Raw genomic sequence first — 19,298 nt, 5'->3', positions numbered from 1 at the left:
GGTCTCAAAGATGACAGTCACTTAAATATCACCCAAACCGTTGATGCCAAGCTTGCAACAGGTAATTGTTTTGACAGCAATACTAACATGTTCTCCAAAAACATTCTCCGGAAGTGTGATGTTTACACAACCTCAATAGACTTAAGCTGCTTAACATATTTATCTGGGAGAACTGCTGGATTGTATGTAATATTTATGTAGTTTAAGTAAGCACTTATTTCCATTGAGGTTGATGCTTATTACAACATTCTAACATCTGTGTACCCAGGGTAGTCTAGTGCCAGTTAAGTTGGCAAAGCAGTGCTAGATGCAGAAATGACTGTATCAAATATATGAAATACACATAGATAGAGTACAGCCAGGAAGTAAAGGAATATTAATCATCATCCAAGGTAAGTGTGGTTGTGAGATATTATTTTTATACCAAAAGGCAGTAAAATGATTTGTTTGACTTAGTATGGCATTAATGTATTGAGCCAGTGTGAATGATTTCATGAAAAATAATCATGAAACTAAAACGACACCTGAGTATTCATTCACAAGTTTGTACTGCTGTGCCTTCCAACGTATCAGTTCTTGTGGTTCTTTGAATACAATGTGTTTAATACAACTTTTATCAATTTTACAAGTTGACAAACCACATGTCATACCTTAACTCACTTGAACATTCAGTAATGATGGTAGAAAACAAAATATACTACATGATAAAAAGGGACAACAAACAAACAATGCTTAAGATATATATTTCATTTATTAGTAATTATATTTTGTATGTACATATCACAGATTTAACAGTATTCACATGATAGTGACAAATAGCCATGGTGAACTATGACTTCCATTAACTGACACAATAAATAACAAGCACGCACAAGTTCACATACTCACAACCTATTTGTAATTTCTTACCCCGCACCCAGCACTATTCCAGCTATAGCACGGCGGTCTGTAAATAACCGAGTCTGGACCAGACAATCCAGTGATTGACATCATGAGCATCGATCAATGCAATTGGCATCAACCAGGTCAGCGAGCCTGACCACCTGATCTTGTTAGTCGCCTCTTACGACAATGTTAAAAGTTATTAGATTGGTCTGGGTGAAATTGAATAAATAATGCCATACTATATAAACACAGTAGTTGATCATAGTTATCATGTTCACAACATAAAGAGCACTCAAGCACATTCACTCACACTTCACAAGAAAAAGACATCCACATAGACAGTTATTGCACTAATGTACTGAAAAGAAATTGGTTGGTTATATGCATGAAATAAATAGGATAATAAATAAATAAGTACTATTCATAATCAACTATACACAATGGCTTCTCTAGGAAGATGACAAATTGTGTTCTCATGAAGGTTTGATTTGTCAGTTTTTGTAAATCAGCTCAGCAATATTCCAGCTAAATTATGTTGGTATGTAAATAATCGAAGCAAAGCCAGACAATCCAGTGATATAATGTGCAAGGACACATTAAAATTAAACAACTCAACAAATAATGCAAATGCTATTCTAGTGTGCAATGTGAGAAATACTTATGAGTACGAAAGGAAAATGAGTGAGTGAATGCTCAATGACACTCAGCAATATTCCAGCTACATGGCAGTGACCTGTACAGTAGTGAGTCTAAACCAGAGAAACCAGTGATAGATGTAATGTCGTACACCACCATGGTACATTGTCACACCATCTACAAAATCATTGCTATTGACCACCCAATCCATTTAGAAGCATTATAGGCAAACATAAGGTACTGAAGACCTATGCAAACCTTGAATCCCTGAGACTTAATTGATAAAATTGGATAAATAAATTAAAATGCAAATCAAATGCTATTCTAATGTGCATTATGAAGAATACTAGTTAGTATCAAACAAAATAGTGTGAGAGTGAGAGAGAGAGAGAGAATGCAAAATAAGAAAAAAACACTAAGCAATATACCAGTTACATTACAGTGACCTGAAAATAACTTATCCTTGATCAGACAAATACTGGGAGTGAGTTGGGTTTAATGCCGCTTTTAATAGTATTCCAGTAATATCGTGACGTATCAGCTTATGTGGGAGGAAAGCTCGAAGTGATGCAGGTCTCAGACGTTTACCACTTCGGTGAAACCCACGAGCACGGGTATGGTGCTGACAAACCTAGAACCAGGATTCGAACCCACAATCCTACCAAATATCATTATGTATTAGCAAAATCATTGATAACAAACATAAATGAACAATGATACAATAAATGTATCAGATTTTTTGTCTGTGATTCAAACTTGAAAAAGGTATTTCAACAGACAAAAAATCTTTAGTCTTAATTTGTATCACAAAGTAATCTCATCTGAGGTAAGGATTTCTCTGAGTATACTCAATAGAAACTGTTCCTGTTTTGAAACTACATCAGTTGACAAGTTGTCAAAGTAAGATTTGGCGGTGGGGTAGTCTAGTGGTTAATGTGTGGCCTCGTCACACACCCTTATCTCATGTTGGGGCTCACACCCCACTGTGATAATGAGGGCCTACACTTGACTGAAATCCAATATGGAATCGGGTAGGATGACATTTGAAATATCATTATGTATTATCATAATCAATGATAACAAACATAATGATACAATAAATGACAATCTTTCTGATTTTTTGTCTGATTAAATCTTGAAAACCATTTAATGGAGGCATTTCAACAATTTCTCAGACAGAAAATCTGAATTTGTAGCACAAATAATTTTATTTGAAGGTAACAATTTCTTTCTGTTTACTCAATAGAAACTTTCCTGTCTTGTAACGGCTACATAAGTTGTCAATGAAAGAGCAAAGCAGTTAATGCGTTGGCCTGTCGCACCAAAGCCATGGGTACGATTCCCCACATGGGTTCAAAGTGTGAAGTGCATTTTCCGATGATGAAATACTGCTAAAGGCGCCCTAAAACCATACTCACTCAAAGTAGGAGGAAATATGAAATGATCTCAACAATGCAGTGTTATTTCATTTGCTTCATAATATTACAAGTTTACATCTAGCCCAATACAGTGAAGCCCCACCTTAACATATCTCAATCTGTGTCATGGTTACTCGTAACTAGTTTCTAATGATGAATAAACATGTTTTTGCTGTAGTTTAGGCGACTATGCTTGTCGCAAGAGGCGACTTAAGGGATGGGGTGGTCAGACAAGCTGACTTGGTTGATGCATGTTGTATACCAATTGCGTAGATCAATGCTCATGATGACATCATGCTGGGTGTGGCGTTAGCTGGGTGTTAGCTGGGTGTTAGCAACATTCAATTACAAAACATGATGGCGTTTTGTAAAGAAATCAAGTCTAGACCAGACAATCAAATGATTGACATCATGAGCATCAATCCATGGCACATGTAATGACATGTAATTAAGTCACCGACACCAAAGACCACCCAATTAATTACCTCCTACAGCAACCATGGGGTGCTGCCAACTTGCAGGGGATCTATATTCTTACACGGAATCCCCATTAGTGTTCTTACTGTAGACTGCAGTTGGCAATACATTATCAACATGACAATTGAGATGTGAGAACAAATGATGCTAAAAAGGTGTGTTAGTCCACAAATGATAATGCAAATAGTGCTAAATAAATATAATCAGGGTTTATCTCAGGAACTAACAAGTAAGTGCCTGTGGCTGGCAACTTTTTGCAAGAACAAAATGATTGCATTTTGGTGTTAAATATTTGTAACATTCCGAGCAAGACTAACGTGTACAACAATTTGAATTAATAATATTTTGATTCAATTTTCGGAATATATCCGTACTTTTGCCATGTATACCCTTAACAAAGACCCACCTCAAACCAAGATAAAACCCTGAAAATACTAATTACCTGATCTCTATACTGACAACCTACTGTTCGCTTGTCCTGTTTGGTGTAGGCTGACTGGGGCTGGACTCAAGCAAGGCTGGAAATAACAAAACCTCCACATTGAATGCTCATTTTGATACTCCGAGGCAAAGAAGACAGAACCATGTCTAATGTGATTAAGCTTTGCTCACATAAGTACAATGCAAGAGATCTGTTACTGATGTACCCCTCTCAAGATATCTGCAATACTGCCGAAATCTGAGTAAAAGCCACATTTCAACCCATGGTCTCAATCATCAACAGATGCATAATTACATATGGGCTTTCATTTACCAAGAAAACTATCGATCAAACGCATGTTAGGGGTGTCGGATTTTATGGAAAAACTAATTAAGCTACAGACTGTTAAAAAAGGGGAATGTTCTGCAACACAATTTACATTGTTGCTGACAGATTTTCTAAAAGAGATATGCAGGCTTATAGTGTTAATTAAAAAATAACTGGTTATCACACAAAATCCCAGCTCCACCCCAAGAATATCAAAATGGCTGGTCACAAAATGAAAGGTCACCGTTTTGTTAATCCAAATGTGAATTTTAAAATTTACGTTTTTGTCCCACATTCATAAACTACAGACAAGTCTAAAAAAGAGCATTTGACATTTACCATCTCTCACATGCGTGGATCGAATGGCCCATGACGGCAACTTCTTCGGCATGGGCTCCTCACAGCTCCTCGTCGGGTCGTACTCCAGCTTGGCCTTGGGTGGTCTCCTCACATGCTTCAGAGCAGCCTCGGTCCGTTCGTCTAAATACTTCTTTATGTCCACCATCTGTGTGGACTCCCACTGTATTTCGTGAACCCATCTCATCCCAGGCTGGTCATCGTCGCTTACATCTGGAGAGGTACACTCCCGGGTGAGGACTTCTTGTACGCGTTCCTTCCAGGCTGCTGGCTTGGGGCACTGGTCCAGTGAGTTCTGGCGGGACTTCAGTTTCTGCAGAATTAATGAAAATTGATTGTTGCCATTGGTATGCAACGACTTAATTATTTCACTTATGAATTACTGTTTCTGTAATGTAAGGTAAACAGCTGTAAGGTAAATCAGCCAGTATTGATTTATGTTCTTTCTGCTTGCAGTTGCAGTTATCAATAATTTATACGAAACATTCTTAGATTCTTATCTAATCTTAATAGGGAAGAATGATTTATGTTCCAACAAAGAAACTTAGTAAAATCTAACTATTTGTTTACATTTGTATACTTATCCTGCATTACAAATAGCAAAAGAAACCTACTGATATTTACATGGCAAATTATCACTTACTGCTGTTCTTCTCTTGTTCCTCCTGGCTGCTCGTCTGTGGTCTGCTTTCTTTCCGGTGATGCTGCGGGTGTAGTCGTCTTTCTTGTTGATCCATATGTTCTTGAAGGCTGCTACAAGTATAAGTAACATTCACATTGCAGTAATTTCCACAAGATTATTTAATGAATTTGATAATTAGTATACACATCTGAATGAACACTTTCAAATGTGTGACTGAACATTTTTACTGCAGGTCTTGTTTTGCAGATTATGTATGTCTTAAGTTCTTGTTTAAGTACAAGTAATATGGACATGTATGTATTAATAAATTGTGTCTATTGCCTGTCATAAAAGGCGACTAACGGGGACGGTTGGTCAGGCTCGCTGACTTGGTTGATGCATGTCATGGATCCCAATTGCGTGGATCGATGCTCATTATATTAATCACTGGATTGTCTGGTCCAGACTTGATTATTTACAGACTGCCGTCATATAGCTGGCATATTGCTGAGTGCAGCGTTAAACAACAAACAAACAAAAAAATCTTGTCTATTGGTATCAGACCCATGGCCTGTTTCCTTAGTACTTAACATTCACAGGATTCTGATTAGTGTATGTGCTTTTGATATAGTGTACTCCCAATACCATACCTCGCAAAGTGTCCATGTTGGCCCATTCCTTCTCTGAGTGATTTTTCAGGACCTCTCCAATCACCCGATCTCTCGCAACAGTGACCGAATCACTGTTGTAGCTGAAATCACATCACAGTTACATATAGGATCCAGTGTTTTCGTTTACTTTGAAGATACATTCCAGAGAACTTGTACATATCCATAATTTACGTAAGACATTATTCATAAAACAACCATAAACATCATTTCTAAACAATCAATTTGGTAGACATGTACTGATTTGCAACTGACTAATGATAAAGAACTCATTTGTGAGCCCCACTGTTATAAACTCTGATAATTGTGTGTGATATTTTTGTAGAAAATTCAGTTTCAATAAATTCAAATTATTGCATATACAGAATATACTCACTCAAGATACTCAACTACAAGAGGTGAGTCCTTCTCAGTCTGGAGGATCTTCATAACCCTCCGTATCACACTCTGAAACAAAGATAACAATAGTGATATTCTCATATCATTACATTACCGGTTGTATGAGAGTTTGTAAATAATCAAGTCTTGATCAGACAATCCAGTGACTGACATCATGCGCATCAATTGTGATATGATTAACCAAGCCAGTGAACCTGACCACATGATCCTGTCCATCAAATCAAATAAATCAAATGTAATTTCGAAATCACAATTTTGACTATACCAGTTTACAATAACATTATTACTTTTTATAAATAAACCTTCACAATGTAGCTAAAAAGTAAAGATTGGTAATTAGAAGGAAGAACATGCATCTTAGATAACATTAATAAAACATTGCTGATGCATTATGTGTTCTGCCAGGACAATTTATAGCTGTCGAAATTGGAGAGATATAACAGATTAAGTAATCCTTGTGTTTGTAAACATTGCATAAAACCTAGTCAGATAGTTAGGCCATAATCAATTTCTTAATAGTTTTCTTAGACAGATGTTACAGAAGCCTTTGCACGATTAGGAAATTGAACAACTGAACAGATATTTTACCTGACATTTCCGCAAATTGGTCTTTCTGCCCACTGGCGTTGAAGAAAAGCTGGCCGGGTCTTTCGGAAATCGTCTTTCGAGGGAATCTAAACTTCTCTGAATTCCGTCAAGTCGTCCCATGACAGTTGGATATGAAGTTTGCGACGATGACGGTGTAGAAGGAGGTGTATCCATGTTGGCGATTATCGAAGATGACGTGATTAATACTTGGCTGACGATTGAAATTGAATGATAAGCCATGATGACAGCTGAGTCCGTTTTATTTACATCCATGTTTCAAAATGGCGCCATCGTGATGGATTATGGGTAAAATGTGTTCCACTTATTTTATTTATTTATTTCAACTATGTTTTGCTTCGTATACGAGATATACCATTGCAATACATATGTTGACTTTATTACAAGATATTACATTCTAAAGTTTACAAATAACTCGTAATCATTCAATTGAAATCATTTTCCGATTATGTCCGGAAACACACGAGTGTAACAACGATGTTACGGAACACACCGAACACCTTACAATAAAGCATTTATTTTTTTAAATACTTAAACAGTACGGTGTTTAAACATTATAAAATGTATAAGGTTAATACACATGCGTTTTAGTGTATTGTTCTTATAGAATATATCGGTTTTTTAGTATCCGAGTACTTCCGGAAAAAACGTAAACACTCATTGCACATCCGGCTGTATTGAGAACAACACGTATTTCGAAGCTTGTTTTGCTTATTGGTACAGATCGTTGTGTTTTTGAGGCATCAATTCTGCAGTAATGTCTGTTGATAAAGTTTTATGTACACATTGTGATACATTTGTCTCCCGTCGTACGAAATATTCCCACAGCAGGCTAGATTGGCAAAGCAAGTTACCAGACTATGAGGCGCGGAAGCGACGGATTCTTGCATCAGGTAAATGATATGTTATTTTGGTAATGCTTAGTTTAACTTGGTTAACACCATCTTAACAACCATCACCTGGCTGGGATTGTTTTCACCTTTGAATTAATGACAACTTCACCTTAAATGTCTCAACTAGATCTACTTCACTTACATATAGATCTATGTTTATGTACATGCACAATTTCATGCTTTCTAACCTATGCTCAATTTTTCAGATGTGGAGAAAGATGATATTTCCAAGAAAAGGAAGGCTAATGACAGCGTCGAACAGGAAAAAGAGACACACAAGGTATTATATTTTGCCTTCAAGTGTAACAACTTTACACATTTGCTATATCCGCTTAGCTATGGTCACACTGTCTTTTCATTACATTCTTGCCCTATTCTTTTGAAAGAGAGTTTCATGTGTGCTTGAATTTTATTTTTTTTTAGTTCATATCTTATCATGAATCTTTTCTTCTTCGCCAACAGCAACCATCCGGGACAGCGTGTTCAAGACTAGATATCCGGAAGGATACAGTAAATGATGGTAAGCTTTTCTTATATTTACTCCACTTTTCTAAGGATGTCAAACCAAGTCATCAGGCCTGACCACCTGATCCAGTTAGTCACCTCTTACGAACAAGCAATTCTAACCAGAAATCCTCACGTGACACTTCATCTATTAGACCTAGTTATTATCCTTAAAAATAAACAGTTTTAGAATCATCATTTTAAATACCATGTCAATCTTCTAAAAACTACTAGAAAAAGTATTGTAGTTGTTCACACTATACTGTGAAAGTATTTTTTGTTTGCACTAGATCGGTTTGTCTTTGAGGCCTTAATGTCCCATTCCCTATTAGTATTTCGTTTAATTTTGCTACAACACCGAGGTTAATCAGTGAAGATTCAAATTAGAATTTATCTTCACCAACCCATGCTGGAGGTGACTAAAGGGATCAAATGGGCAGGCTTGCCGACTTGGTTGATGCGCGCCATTCTATCCCAACTGCGTAGAGCCATGGTCATGATGTCTATGAATGAATTGTCTGGCCCAGACTTGCTTATTTACACTTGCAGCCTGTCTACATATAGCTGAAATATTGCTGAGTGCGATGTTAAATAACAATCAAACAAAATCAGATACTGTGACCTGGTTACAAGAGGAAAGATTCTATGTAGAGCATATTTCGCTTTTCATATTTTAATATCAATCAATGTTTATTGATAGTCATCTCTTCAACTGACCTGATTTGCGCCACTTGAGAACACATCAAATGTTAAGGTCACAAGATGAGATGCACAATATTTGACAAGAAAAGACAAATGTTCTATTTATTTTGTTCTTCATTAGTAATTTTGATGGTTTATAGCCAGAACGCCATAGTGAGGCGTACTAAAAGTAGTTCTGAGAGCAGGTATTATTTCATTGAATGAAATTACATGTTAATACCTATTTTAGATTTTCAGATAAATATTTTATCACTAAATACATAATAAATATACTTATATATAGGTTATAAATGAACATGTTGCATGTAACCAGTACAGTAAGATTACACATAACTACACTTGGCGAGACTAATGAGTGGGTTGGTGATTGAGGATGGTTTTAGACATTGGATTCATGTGGAGCCTCGTCTTTGGGGTGACGAGCAAATTTTTTAACCCCTAGACTACCCATTGCCCCTCTAAGTTAGTTTAAGTTAAGGAAGTTCATCTGTTTATTTCACCGGTTTTCAGATAGATATATTAGGCTTACTCAATGAATCAGTGTCTATCACACAATGTGTTGTGAATATATAAGTTTACATTTGGTGAAAATAATGCTTTTCAGATTATTTTTTTCTGGTTGTAGAGTTGGATGAGCTCAGTGTTTTAATAACCTCGACTGTATTTTCACAAATACGTTTATGTCACATGCTGTCATGTGAAAGGTTGTTTAAGACAGGCTGTTTGTGAGAAGTACTTGAGGTCTTTTTCGTGTTCAAACTCATGAATAAATCAGGCATTTAGAGAAAATGTTCAATACTAAAATGCAATTAGAAGTGTAGGGATTTATAGCTGCTAAGTGGAAGATAAGTTTTGCTTGTTTACCAATCCAGATTTCTTTTGAAATAAAAATGTTTGAACCAATCTGTTTTAATTTGGTGTCAGCCTCTGTTCCCTTTGGTAAGGGAATTTGGCAGATAATGGATCAATGTTTACATTTCATGATTAATTGTATCAGGTTTATGTGCATGTCCTTAAGTCCTTACCCCTATAGTTTTTAATGTAACTATATATCTCTTACTTGAATAATAGAAAATACACATTTGTTTCAAAGTGGAATTGAATGTGTCATTTAGGGCCAAATGCATTTTACTAAGTTTACAAAATAGACATCCTTGAGCTTTACTAACTATGGGTTATTTCATTTTTGGTGGGTACTGCACATTCAACAGTGACGTGTGTATTGTCTAAGTCTGCTCGTTTCATCTGTCTGGCTCCACTCTTAACGACATCAATTAAATATAATGATTAACTGTATATAAGCTGATAAAGTTGTCTGTTAAGATGTGTTTATTGTCCAAGTTTGCTTGTTTGCTTGGTAGGCTCTGCTCTAACGAGATCAGTCATAAAGCAGTCATGAGCAGTCATAAAGACACCTGGCTAAATTCCATGTTATTGTTCATTAGTTACACCTGATTGATTTTTATTGCCCAAATGAGGTGATGCTTGTACATTTTCACCTAGTATTACATAGATGCTTATTTCCTTCTTATTATTAGTTACTGATTTTTTGTCAGCTTTTTTCACATCCAATTCAGGTTATTGATTTGCCTTAAAAGTATGACAGTTATGATACATTTATGAAGTGCATGAACTTGTAAGTCACTGATCTTTTTAGTGATATCATTATGTAAGATACTTAAAAAAGTATAATAATACTGATATAATACAATACATACTTTTTAAGTTAAAATTTATATGGGCCAGTTTTTTGTGTAATACGTGTCTCATAAGATTTGTTGCACGAACTGCTTATAAGGAAATTATTTCTTGATTTTCAGAACTTCCACCAGACAGCCCCTGGATTCCCTTGACAGAAAAACCTTGCAACGCTGATGCCTTTGCAGACACAATCAACATCGATAGCAAGGTAAAATATGTAAAACTTATTTAATAGATATTTATGCTGACCTAATTCAAAATATATCATTTTTAGTTTTAACAAAATCAGTAAATGTGTTATCATTTCATAAGATTTTCTGGTCCATGACTTGATGGTCTGGTTTGTTTACAGGGTATGCTTAGCCCTTTCCTGAATACTTGGTGTAATCACTGATTTTCAGTGATCTGTTCACAGAATTTTCATTGCTGTTTTAGATAAGTTGTGTCTGTTTCGTTTGATAATCGAGACTGGTATTTTCTGGCATTAACGTTTTATATTTACATGTTTCAATTGCAAAGCCACATACAACAAAAAAGATACCACAAACTACTAAACATTCAATGCATTTTGCTGATGCTTGCCAAACTGATTTCAGAATTCTGTTTTATGCAAGTTTTGTAAACGCAGTTTGGATGATGTATCATGATAAAGATAATCCTTTCTTGACCTTTGATATTTGTATCTCTATCAGCATATGACCCCAACGGATATCATTTTTATCCATTGGCTTTAATAGAAACCTACCCATTTTATGATAAATCTCAAATATCTCACGTTGTAAAATTTATAATAAACATGGCATACTTGCCAATTATGCAGCCAAATTTTTACACCATTTTAAAGTATAATATGACATATGTAGTACCCAGGAAAAATGAATACTATTTTATATATACAAGTAATCAGTAATGTATTGAGTTTTGATTGTTAGGTCTAACCCATGCTAACCTCATGGGTTAGAATTGGCTCCCAGCAAACTATGCTGGTCTTAAGAGGCAATCAAATGGATTGGTCAGACACAGGTCATAGCCTGCTATCGTACCTATCAATCACTGTATTGTCTGGCCCAGACTTGATCATTTACATCCCAACGCCATCCATATACATAGTTGGAATATTAATATGTGCAGCATTAAAGAAAAATAAAAAAGAACCAAATCCCACAGTCTGTCATTTCAAATACTTCTGTAATCATGTGTTTTTCTTTGTTCAAAAGGAGGGATTCAGCGACAAGGAAGGGAAAACAAGTGAAGCAACAATGGGCCAAAGTGACAGAGACTTATCATTTACTGGTATGTTTATGTTTGTTATGTTTGTTATACTGTTCTTCTAAACATCATTTTTGTTTGTGTTTTTTTTGCATCCTTCCCTTTTTTCGGGCTGCAGTAAACAGTTGATTTTCTCAATGCACATCAGTCTATACTATGAACTATTTTGAACTACATTTGTAAATGGGAGACCTTTTAATAACAACAATGAGTTGAATGTTTATCAAATGTATATCTGACTTTAAATATGGCATCAGTCATCAACATTGTAATGACTTGTGATAAACTGAATATTGATGATGTTTGAAATCTTAAACATTGCTATTTTATTGTGTGTATATTGATACGTTTCATATGACTTGATGATTGTACATCTTGATGATTGAGAAAATTGAATTGTGATGAAAGAGATAGTTTCATGTAAACTGTGAGGCTGGCCTTGCTTCCTCTAAGCTCGGGGCGGTCGGGTAGCTTGGTGGTTAAAATGTTTGCTCGTCACGCCGAAGACTCGGGTTCAATTCCCGACATGGGTACGATGTGAAGCCCATTTCTGGTGTCCCAAGCCGTGAAATTGCTGGGGTATTGCTAAATGTGGCGTAAAACCATACTCACTCACAACTATAACAGGGATTATATTTGCTCATTACTAAGTCTTTTAGATGTATTATGTTTGTTTTGATGTGTATTGATATTCATGTACTTACATACGACATCATTGAATTATCTCAACTTGCTTTGGGGCACCTAGTGGTTAAGGTATTTTTCTTTTCACATGGGGGCAGTAGGGTATTCAAATGGTTAAAGAGTTCTCTTGTAACACCGAAGACCAAGGTTCCATTCCCTGAAGCCCATCTTTGTTGTCCCCTGTCGTGATGTTGCTGGAATATTGCTTAAAGCTGTGTAAAACCATACTCATTCGCTGCTGTTCACATGGGTACAATGTGTAAAGCCCATTTGGGGTGTCCTCCCGCCATGACACGTATATAACTGTTTGCTGAAAGGGACATAAAACAGTACTCTACAACAGCCCCTCATACCCTTTGCATTATTTGTTAAGGGTGTCTACTTGCTCCCTTTGATCTGTGGCTATTGAAGAAATTAACAAATAAGGTCATGGTTTCATGTAGGGCAAAAGAGTACTGAAGACACTACTAGATTGTCATTCATTTCCAGTTACGTCTTCGTTAGTAAGAGCAATGTGCAAAATGAAATGTAGGATAAATATTTCAAAATAGACAATATTCTTGATTATGTAATTTTTCGTAATGTATGTTTGTACTGAACTAGAATGGAATTTTCTTTGCAGAGGCCATACCGTTGCCAGTTGATGAAAGTTTTGTCCACACTGGAGACAATGAAAGCTTTGTAAGTAAACAATTTTGTTGTATTTTCTGCTTGTTTGTCTCTGCCATTTGTAGAACATGTACATGAAGTGATGTCATTACAGTTGAATTATCATTGTTCCCCTTTATGTTGCATAGAGGGCAGGTACTTAAAAACTGGTATGAGGGTGTAGTTCTCATACTTTTCACCAAACCAAATGGTATCACACTAATGTTAAGCGGAATGGAAAGGATTTCGGGGTTCATCTATAAATATTGATGAGAGGACTGCCTCTGTTTTCACAAGTACTAGTAAACACTTTCCTAGTTGATTCAATGTTTGATATCTTTGTTGAATCGCAAAATGTATTTAAGCATGTCAACTCGAGGAATGATAATGATAATAACATTCCCATATAGCAGATTGTCAAAAGAACATTGTTCCTATCCAGCATCACAAGCTGCAACCAAAGTTTGTTCACGTAGCTAGTGTAACACATGGTTTCAGATGGCCTGTGTGACTTTTTGTTTCTGAAATCAATTAGACCAACCCACAAGTGTTTTGTTTTAATTTTAATAACGTTACTTTTTGAGAAAACAGCCTGAAGTGTCAAGGATATTGGTGCAAAGAACCTGTCCAATTCATTTATCAAGAGTTTTATACTTTTAGTGTGTTATGACTCCCTACAATATACTAGGTGTCTCTATAATTTGGTCAGAATGCTCTAATAAATGTTGTGCAACAAGTAATGTGTTAGAGGTGGGGTGTGTTAGAGGTGGGGTGTGTTCACAAAATAAATCATGCAAGTTATTTCAACAATATCAAAGCTATGGATATTGTTCAATAATGAGTCACTAAGAGATATTGATTATGTATTCATATTTATTTCTTGGAAATGCTTCATGGTAATTTATCCTGGGCAATAAATTCTATCGGTTGTACAATCTATCATGTTCATATGAGCTTTAGAAAGAAAATAGAAACAGTACTTTATGGGTTCTTTAAACAGTTCTACCCTCGACACTACAGCATTTTGTCTTCAGTAGGAAAGTTCTTGCCCATTAAATTATTGTCGTGTTGAATCATTTGTGAATCACCAGTTTTACAATATGTAATAAATTGTTTCAGGAATGCGGATTTCAAAATGAAGACCATACAAGGGACCACCCAACAGAGCAGAGCATTCCACAGAAGGCACAAGACATTGTTAAATGGATTGTGACATCAGTTTTTTCAATTCAGTTGACACACAATATTAGCAATGCTGGCATTGTTAAGGTTCTGATCCTGATTGGGCAAATTTTGGCTCTGATGGCAACGATTCCTAAATTATTGTCGTCAGTTGCAAAGATATTCCCAACTAGTCTGTACATGGCCAAAAAGCTTCTCAACATACAATGTGATAATTTCACAAAGTATATCGTCTGCCCTAACTGTTGTGCACTTTATGCATATACCAGTGTCATTCATGTTGTTGATGGCACTGAGGTTGCTATGAAGTGCACAAACATGGTGTATAGTTGTCGTGCAGCTGGCAAATCGGGTAGAAAACAAGGCAAAGTTCATTGCAATGCTACCCTTGTTAAGGAAGTATGTCTTAAGGGTGGGAAAATACATTTTTCCCCTTTAAAGGTCTTCTGCTACAGTGGCATCATTGAAACTTTGCAGCGTTTTCTCTTGCGGCCCAAGTTTTTGGACAAGTGTAACATGTGGCGTCACAGGAATGTTCCTTCCAATTTATTTGGTGATGTGTATGATGGGGAAATTTGGAAGAGCTTTTATGAGCATGGTGGCACTGACTTTCTCTCTCAACCACATCACTTTGGGGGAATGTTAAATGTTGATTGGTTTCAACCTTTTGATCGTCGGAGCGACATATCAGTAGGTGCACTGTACATGGTCCTCATGAACCTCCCACGTGATGAAAGGTTTAAACGAGAGAACTGCTTGCTTGTTGGTATTATCCCAGCTCTCTCGAAGGAACCAGAGAGTTTAAACTCCTTCCTTACACCATTAGTCACAGAGTTAAAAGCACTGTGGAATGGCGTGTTGATGGAAGTTCAAGGCTCGTCAGCATCTGTGTCAGTGAAAATGGCTTTGATGTGTGCATCAGCTGATATTCCAGCTGCCAGGAAACTTTGTGGTTTCATGGGTCATGGTGCCACTCAAGGCTGTTCTCACTGTACAAAGCCTCTTTGGTCAAATGGCATTCGTGACTGTGGGCTCCCAAATCTTGTCCAGTGGCCAAGCCGCAACAGGGAAGATCATCTTCGGTGTGCAAGTAAGGCCAGTGCTGCTACTTGTCTCACAAAGAAGAAGCAGGTTGAGAAGTTTTCTGGCTATCGTTACACAGCCCTTCTGGAGTTGCCTTACTTTGAACCCTCCAGAATGAGCGCAATTGACCCAATGCACAATCTCTTTCTTGGGACAGCCAAGAAATTGTTTGGTCACTGGGTCGAGAAAGAGATCTTATCTTCAGGGAATCTCTCAGAGATAAGCTCCAAAATTCAGTCAATCAATGTAACCTCAGAGGTCGGTCGTATTCCCACTAACATAGCTACAAACTATGGACAAATGACTGCAAAGGAATGGAAGAATTGGGTACTTGTATATTCCCTCATTTGTCTGAAGGGCCTCTTGCCAGTGAACCATCTTCGCGCATGGCAGACATTTGTTCTGGCATGCAGACACTACTGTCAACCTTGCATTAGCAATATCAATATAGGTATTGCTGGAAGGCTTATGGTAAAATTCTGCAACCAAGTGTCAGAGCTGTATGGTGCTCATTTTCTGACACCCAACATGCATTTACACTGCCATTTGGAAGAGTCTGTTCGTAGCTTTGGTAGTATTTATGGTTTCTGGCTATTTAGCTTTGAGCGATACAATGGAATACTATCTGACTTCTCAACAAACAAAAGGTGTGTAGAGGACCAGCTGATGAGAAAGTTTCTCATGTATTCTGTCTCACATGTTGATGTTGATCCAGAATTTTCACCCCTGTTAGAGAAACTTTTGGATGTTTCATCAAAAGCTGAAGTCTTAGTCTCATCACCAGAGGTTACATTAGCATCAACAATGTCAGTACGTGAAGTTTCCTCCAGTGTTTGGAGTGACATGTCACTTATCACTCTCAAAGATCGAAACACTTCATTCCATAATCTTGGCAAAGAGCATCTTGACAATTTATGCAAGGTGTATTCTTTCATGTACAGCAAATCCGTTCATTTGGGCATGCTGTCATGTATGTACAGCAGACGCACATCATTGTCTTGGAACAATGAATCTCTTGGCTGTGAGACGAACAACCGTTCTCTTCGGAACAGCCTCATCTATGCGTCATAGGCAGACAGTCACTCATGTTTGTCAAATGTATTGTCTCCTCGCCCAGCAAGGGTGAAGTACTTCATACTTCACAACCTTGAATTACATCCAGGTCAGACAGTTCAACATGTGTTTGCATTTGTTGAATGGTTCAAAGTTTCTGCAAATGACTTAGGCTATCTAAACCCAGTCACTGTTTGGTCAGCCAAATGTCAGAACGATGGGCCTGCCTGTGCAACGCATTCAGGGTAAATGTGCTTGGCATATGGAAGTGCAGAATTGTCAGAGATTCATTGTTACTTGTCCAGTGCCCAAATCATTCTACTTGTAGATGCATGCCTCCCAAATATCCACATCAGTGTGACTAGTCTTGGTGGTTTACACCGACACTCTACAAATCTGAATAAAAAATGCCATGTCAGTGTGACTAGTCTGGGTGGTTTACACCGACACTGTACAAACCTGAATGAATAATGCCACAGCAGTGTGACTAGTCTGGGTGGTTTACACCGACACTGTACAAACCTGAATGAATAATGCCACAGCAGTGTGACTAGTCTGGGTGGTTTACACCGACACTGTACAAATCTGAATGAATAATGCCACAGCAGTGTGACTAGTCTGGGTGGTTTACACCGACACTGTACAAATCTGAATGAATAATGCCACAGCAGTGTGACTAGTCTGGGTGGTTTACACCGACACTGTACAAATCTGAATGAATAATGCCACATCAGTGTGACTAGTCTGGGTGGTTTACACCGACACTGTACAAATCTGAATGAATAATGCCACATCAGTGTGACTAGTCTGGGTGGAATATAAACCCACAATTGATGAATTCTAAAAGAATAGTGTCATGTTACTGTGACATAACATTGAGTGATGTCGACTTGAGATAAACACAAATATTATTAATTTTAGTGTATCTGTGGATAAAACCTTTCATGGTAGCATTGTCTAATTATTGTATTGAAGCCAATTTTGAACAAACTGAAACCTGTTTCTTGTGAGGCCAGCAGTGTTCATTGATATATTATTTGAGAAGACTTTTCGAAATAACAGGATCGATGAGTTCACAGAAATGTCAGCGTGTAAGTCAGTGAGAGAAGATGATTAATTACTTGATGTGTTTGCGCATCTTCTTGTGATCTTTGATATGTATCTGAATGACTTATGCCACAGAAGTGTGACAATGTCTGGGTGATTTACATGGACACTGACACATGTATATCTGTTAGAGAATGATGTTGAGTAATTACTCTATGTGCCTCTTCTTGTGGTCTGTGATATGTAAATATGAAACATTATGCTTATTTGTTGTCGATCAATAAATGTATTTTTTATCTTAGAATTTTTTTGTTTTGTTTCATTAGCATCAGTCATAGATGTTGAGATTCAGATTACCTGATACGCCAGAATAAAGCTGCTGGGCATATATTCAATATGTCAATGCTCTTAATGTTTTCTGCAACTAATACTGCACTTTGAACAGTTTTTATTGCTGTGTCTGTCGAAAATAACAGCTTTTGTCTCTGTGATGAAGTTTATTTAGTTTATACACTATTTATGCCATGACTGTTATGCACCTATATGGGAAAATAATCACTGATGAATTCTGTTTTATGATCTCACTAGGACCAAAGGCCAAAGTGAGCATATGGTGGTATGATGGCTGTCAATGTTCTTCCTAAGTACAAATTGTATGTATGAACATAAAAGTTAAGAATACTGTTAAGCTCCATAATAGAACTCGCATTGCCTATTGCAATTATGTCAACATATAAAGATCATAACAAAAGAAAGTTGTGAAAAACTTCAAAAAGACAGCATGCCCAAAGATTTCTATAACATGAGGAGATAGCATGTGCTGAAAATTACTGCAGTTGTATGATATGCCCAAACCATGAAGAAAATTTGCATCCGGATACCTTCCGGAAACCTTCCGGAAACCTTCCGGAAACCTTCCAGATGCCTTCAGCAACCTTCAAATCTCTTGGTATTTTCAAGATAACTTTTTTATGTGTTTCACACTTAAGTGAACAAAATGCACCCCCCAAATTTTGACATTTTTTTTGGAAGGTTTCCGGAAGGTTTCCGGAAGGTATCCGGGCCGGATCCAAAATGGGAAGGTATCCGGAAGGTTTCCGGAAGGTTTCCGGAAACCGGAAACCTACACTTTTTTTGCTGTGTATGTCTACCTAAATACCACTTTATAGTGTCTCAGATCGTGGTATTTAAAGAAAACAAGAAGCTCAAAGTGAATCTCCTGTGTGTAATCGGTTTAATTGTACGGTATACATTGTAGACAGACAGACAATAATTTATTAATGTCCCACTTCTGTACATACATAAAACAGCTTTGTACAAATAAACATTGATAGAATGTACAGAACCATTCAATAGAATTATGAGAGATTATTAACAGAATATCCCACTGCTAAGTAAACTGACGTCCAAAAGAAACTTTACCAGAGTTTGAAATCACTCTTGCTCAAAAACAACAAAACATACATGCATGAAGTAAAGTGTATTGAGAAGATCAATATATCAACGTAATCAACACTGAAAATGACAATCATACCGTGACCGAGAATGACGTCAGAGCCCCCCAAAGTTGGGTGTGGTACAAAACTCGTGCTTTCAGAATCATGGACAATAGGCAGAGTACATAAACAATCGCTCACGTTCAATAACAAGTCATTAGTAGCGTGTGTGACCACCAAATGCCTCAATACACGCAAAAACTCTTCGACGCACAGAAAA

The 19,298-nt window shown here is 36.9% G+C and overlaps 3 protein-coding genes across 3 annotated transcripts in view; 2 read left to right on the top strand and 1 right to left on the bottom strand.

Annotated features, from left to right (window-relative positions):
- Positions 1-19,298, top strand: part of LOC124123889 (probable methyltransferase-like protein 24) — a 98,997-nt gene that overhangs the window by 30,215 nt on the left and 49,484 nt on the right. The gene's annotated exons all lie outside the window — the stretch shown is intronic.
- Positions 733-7,081, bottom strand: LOC125381041. Its single transcript, XM_048397147.1, has 6 exons — positions 6,799-7,081; positions 6,188-6,258; positions 5,794-5,894; positions 5,165-5,274; positions 4,504-4,834; positions 733-3,934 (listed from the first exon to the last, which is right to left on the bottom strand). The coding sequence occupies exons 1-6, from the start codon at positions 7,069-7,071 to the stop codon at positions 3,879-3,881; spliced, it is 942 nt and encodes a 313-aa protein (XP_048253104.1). The 5' UTR covers positions 7,072-7,081; the 3' UTR covers positions 733-3,878.
- LOC125381040 lies at positions 7,166-17,883 on the top strand. Its single transcript, XM_048397142.1, has 7 exons — positions 7,166-7,709; positions 7,916-7,989; positions 8,172-8,229; positions 10,736-10,824; positions 11,834-11,909; positions 13,192-13,250; positions 14,337-17,883. Exons 1-7 carry the CDS (start codon positions 7,574-7,576, stop codon positions 16,551-16,553), a joined length of 2,709 nt encoding a protein of 902 aa, XP_048253099.1. The 5' UTR covers positions 7,166-7,573; the 3' UTR covers positions 16,554-17,883.

This window comes from Haliotis rufescens, unplaced genomic scaffold, assembly GCF_023055435.1.
Source record: "Haliotis rufescens isolate VD_foot unplaced genomic scaffold, xgHalRufe1.0.p SCAF_16, whole genome shotgun sequence".
In the NCBI taxonomy this organism is placed as follows: Eukaryota; Metazoa; Mollusca; class Gastropoda; order Lepetellida; family Haliotidae; genus Haliotis; species Haliotis rufescens.
This window is presented reverse-complemented; position numbering and strand designations above follow the sequence as displayed.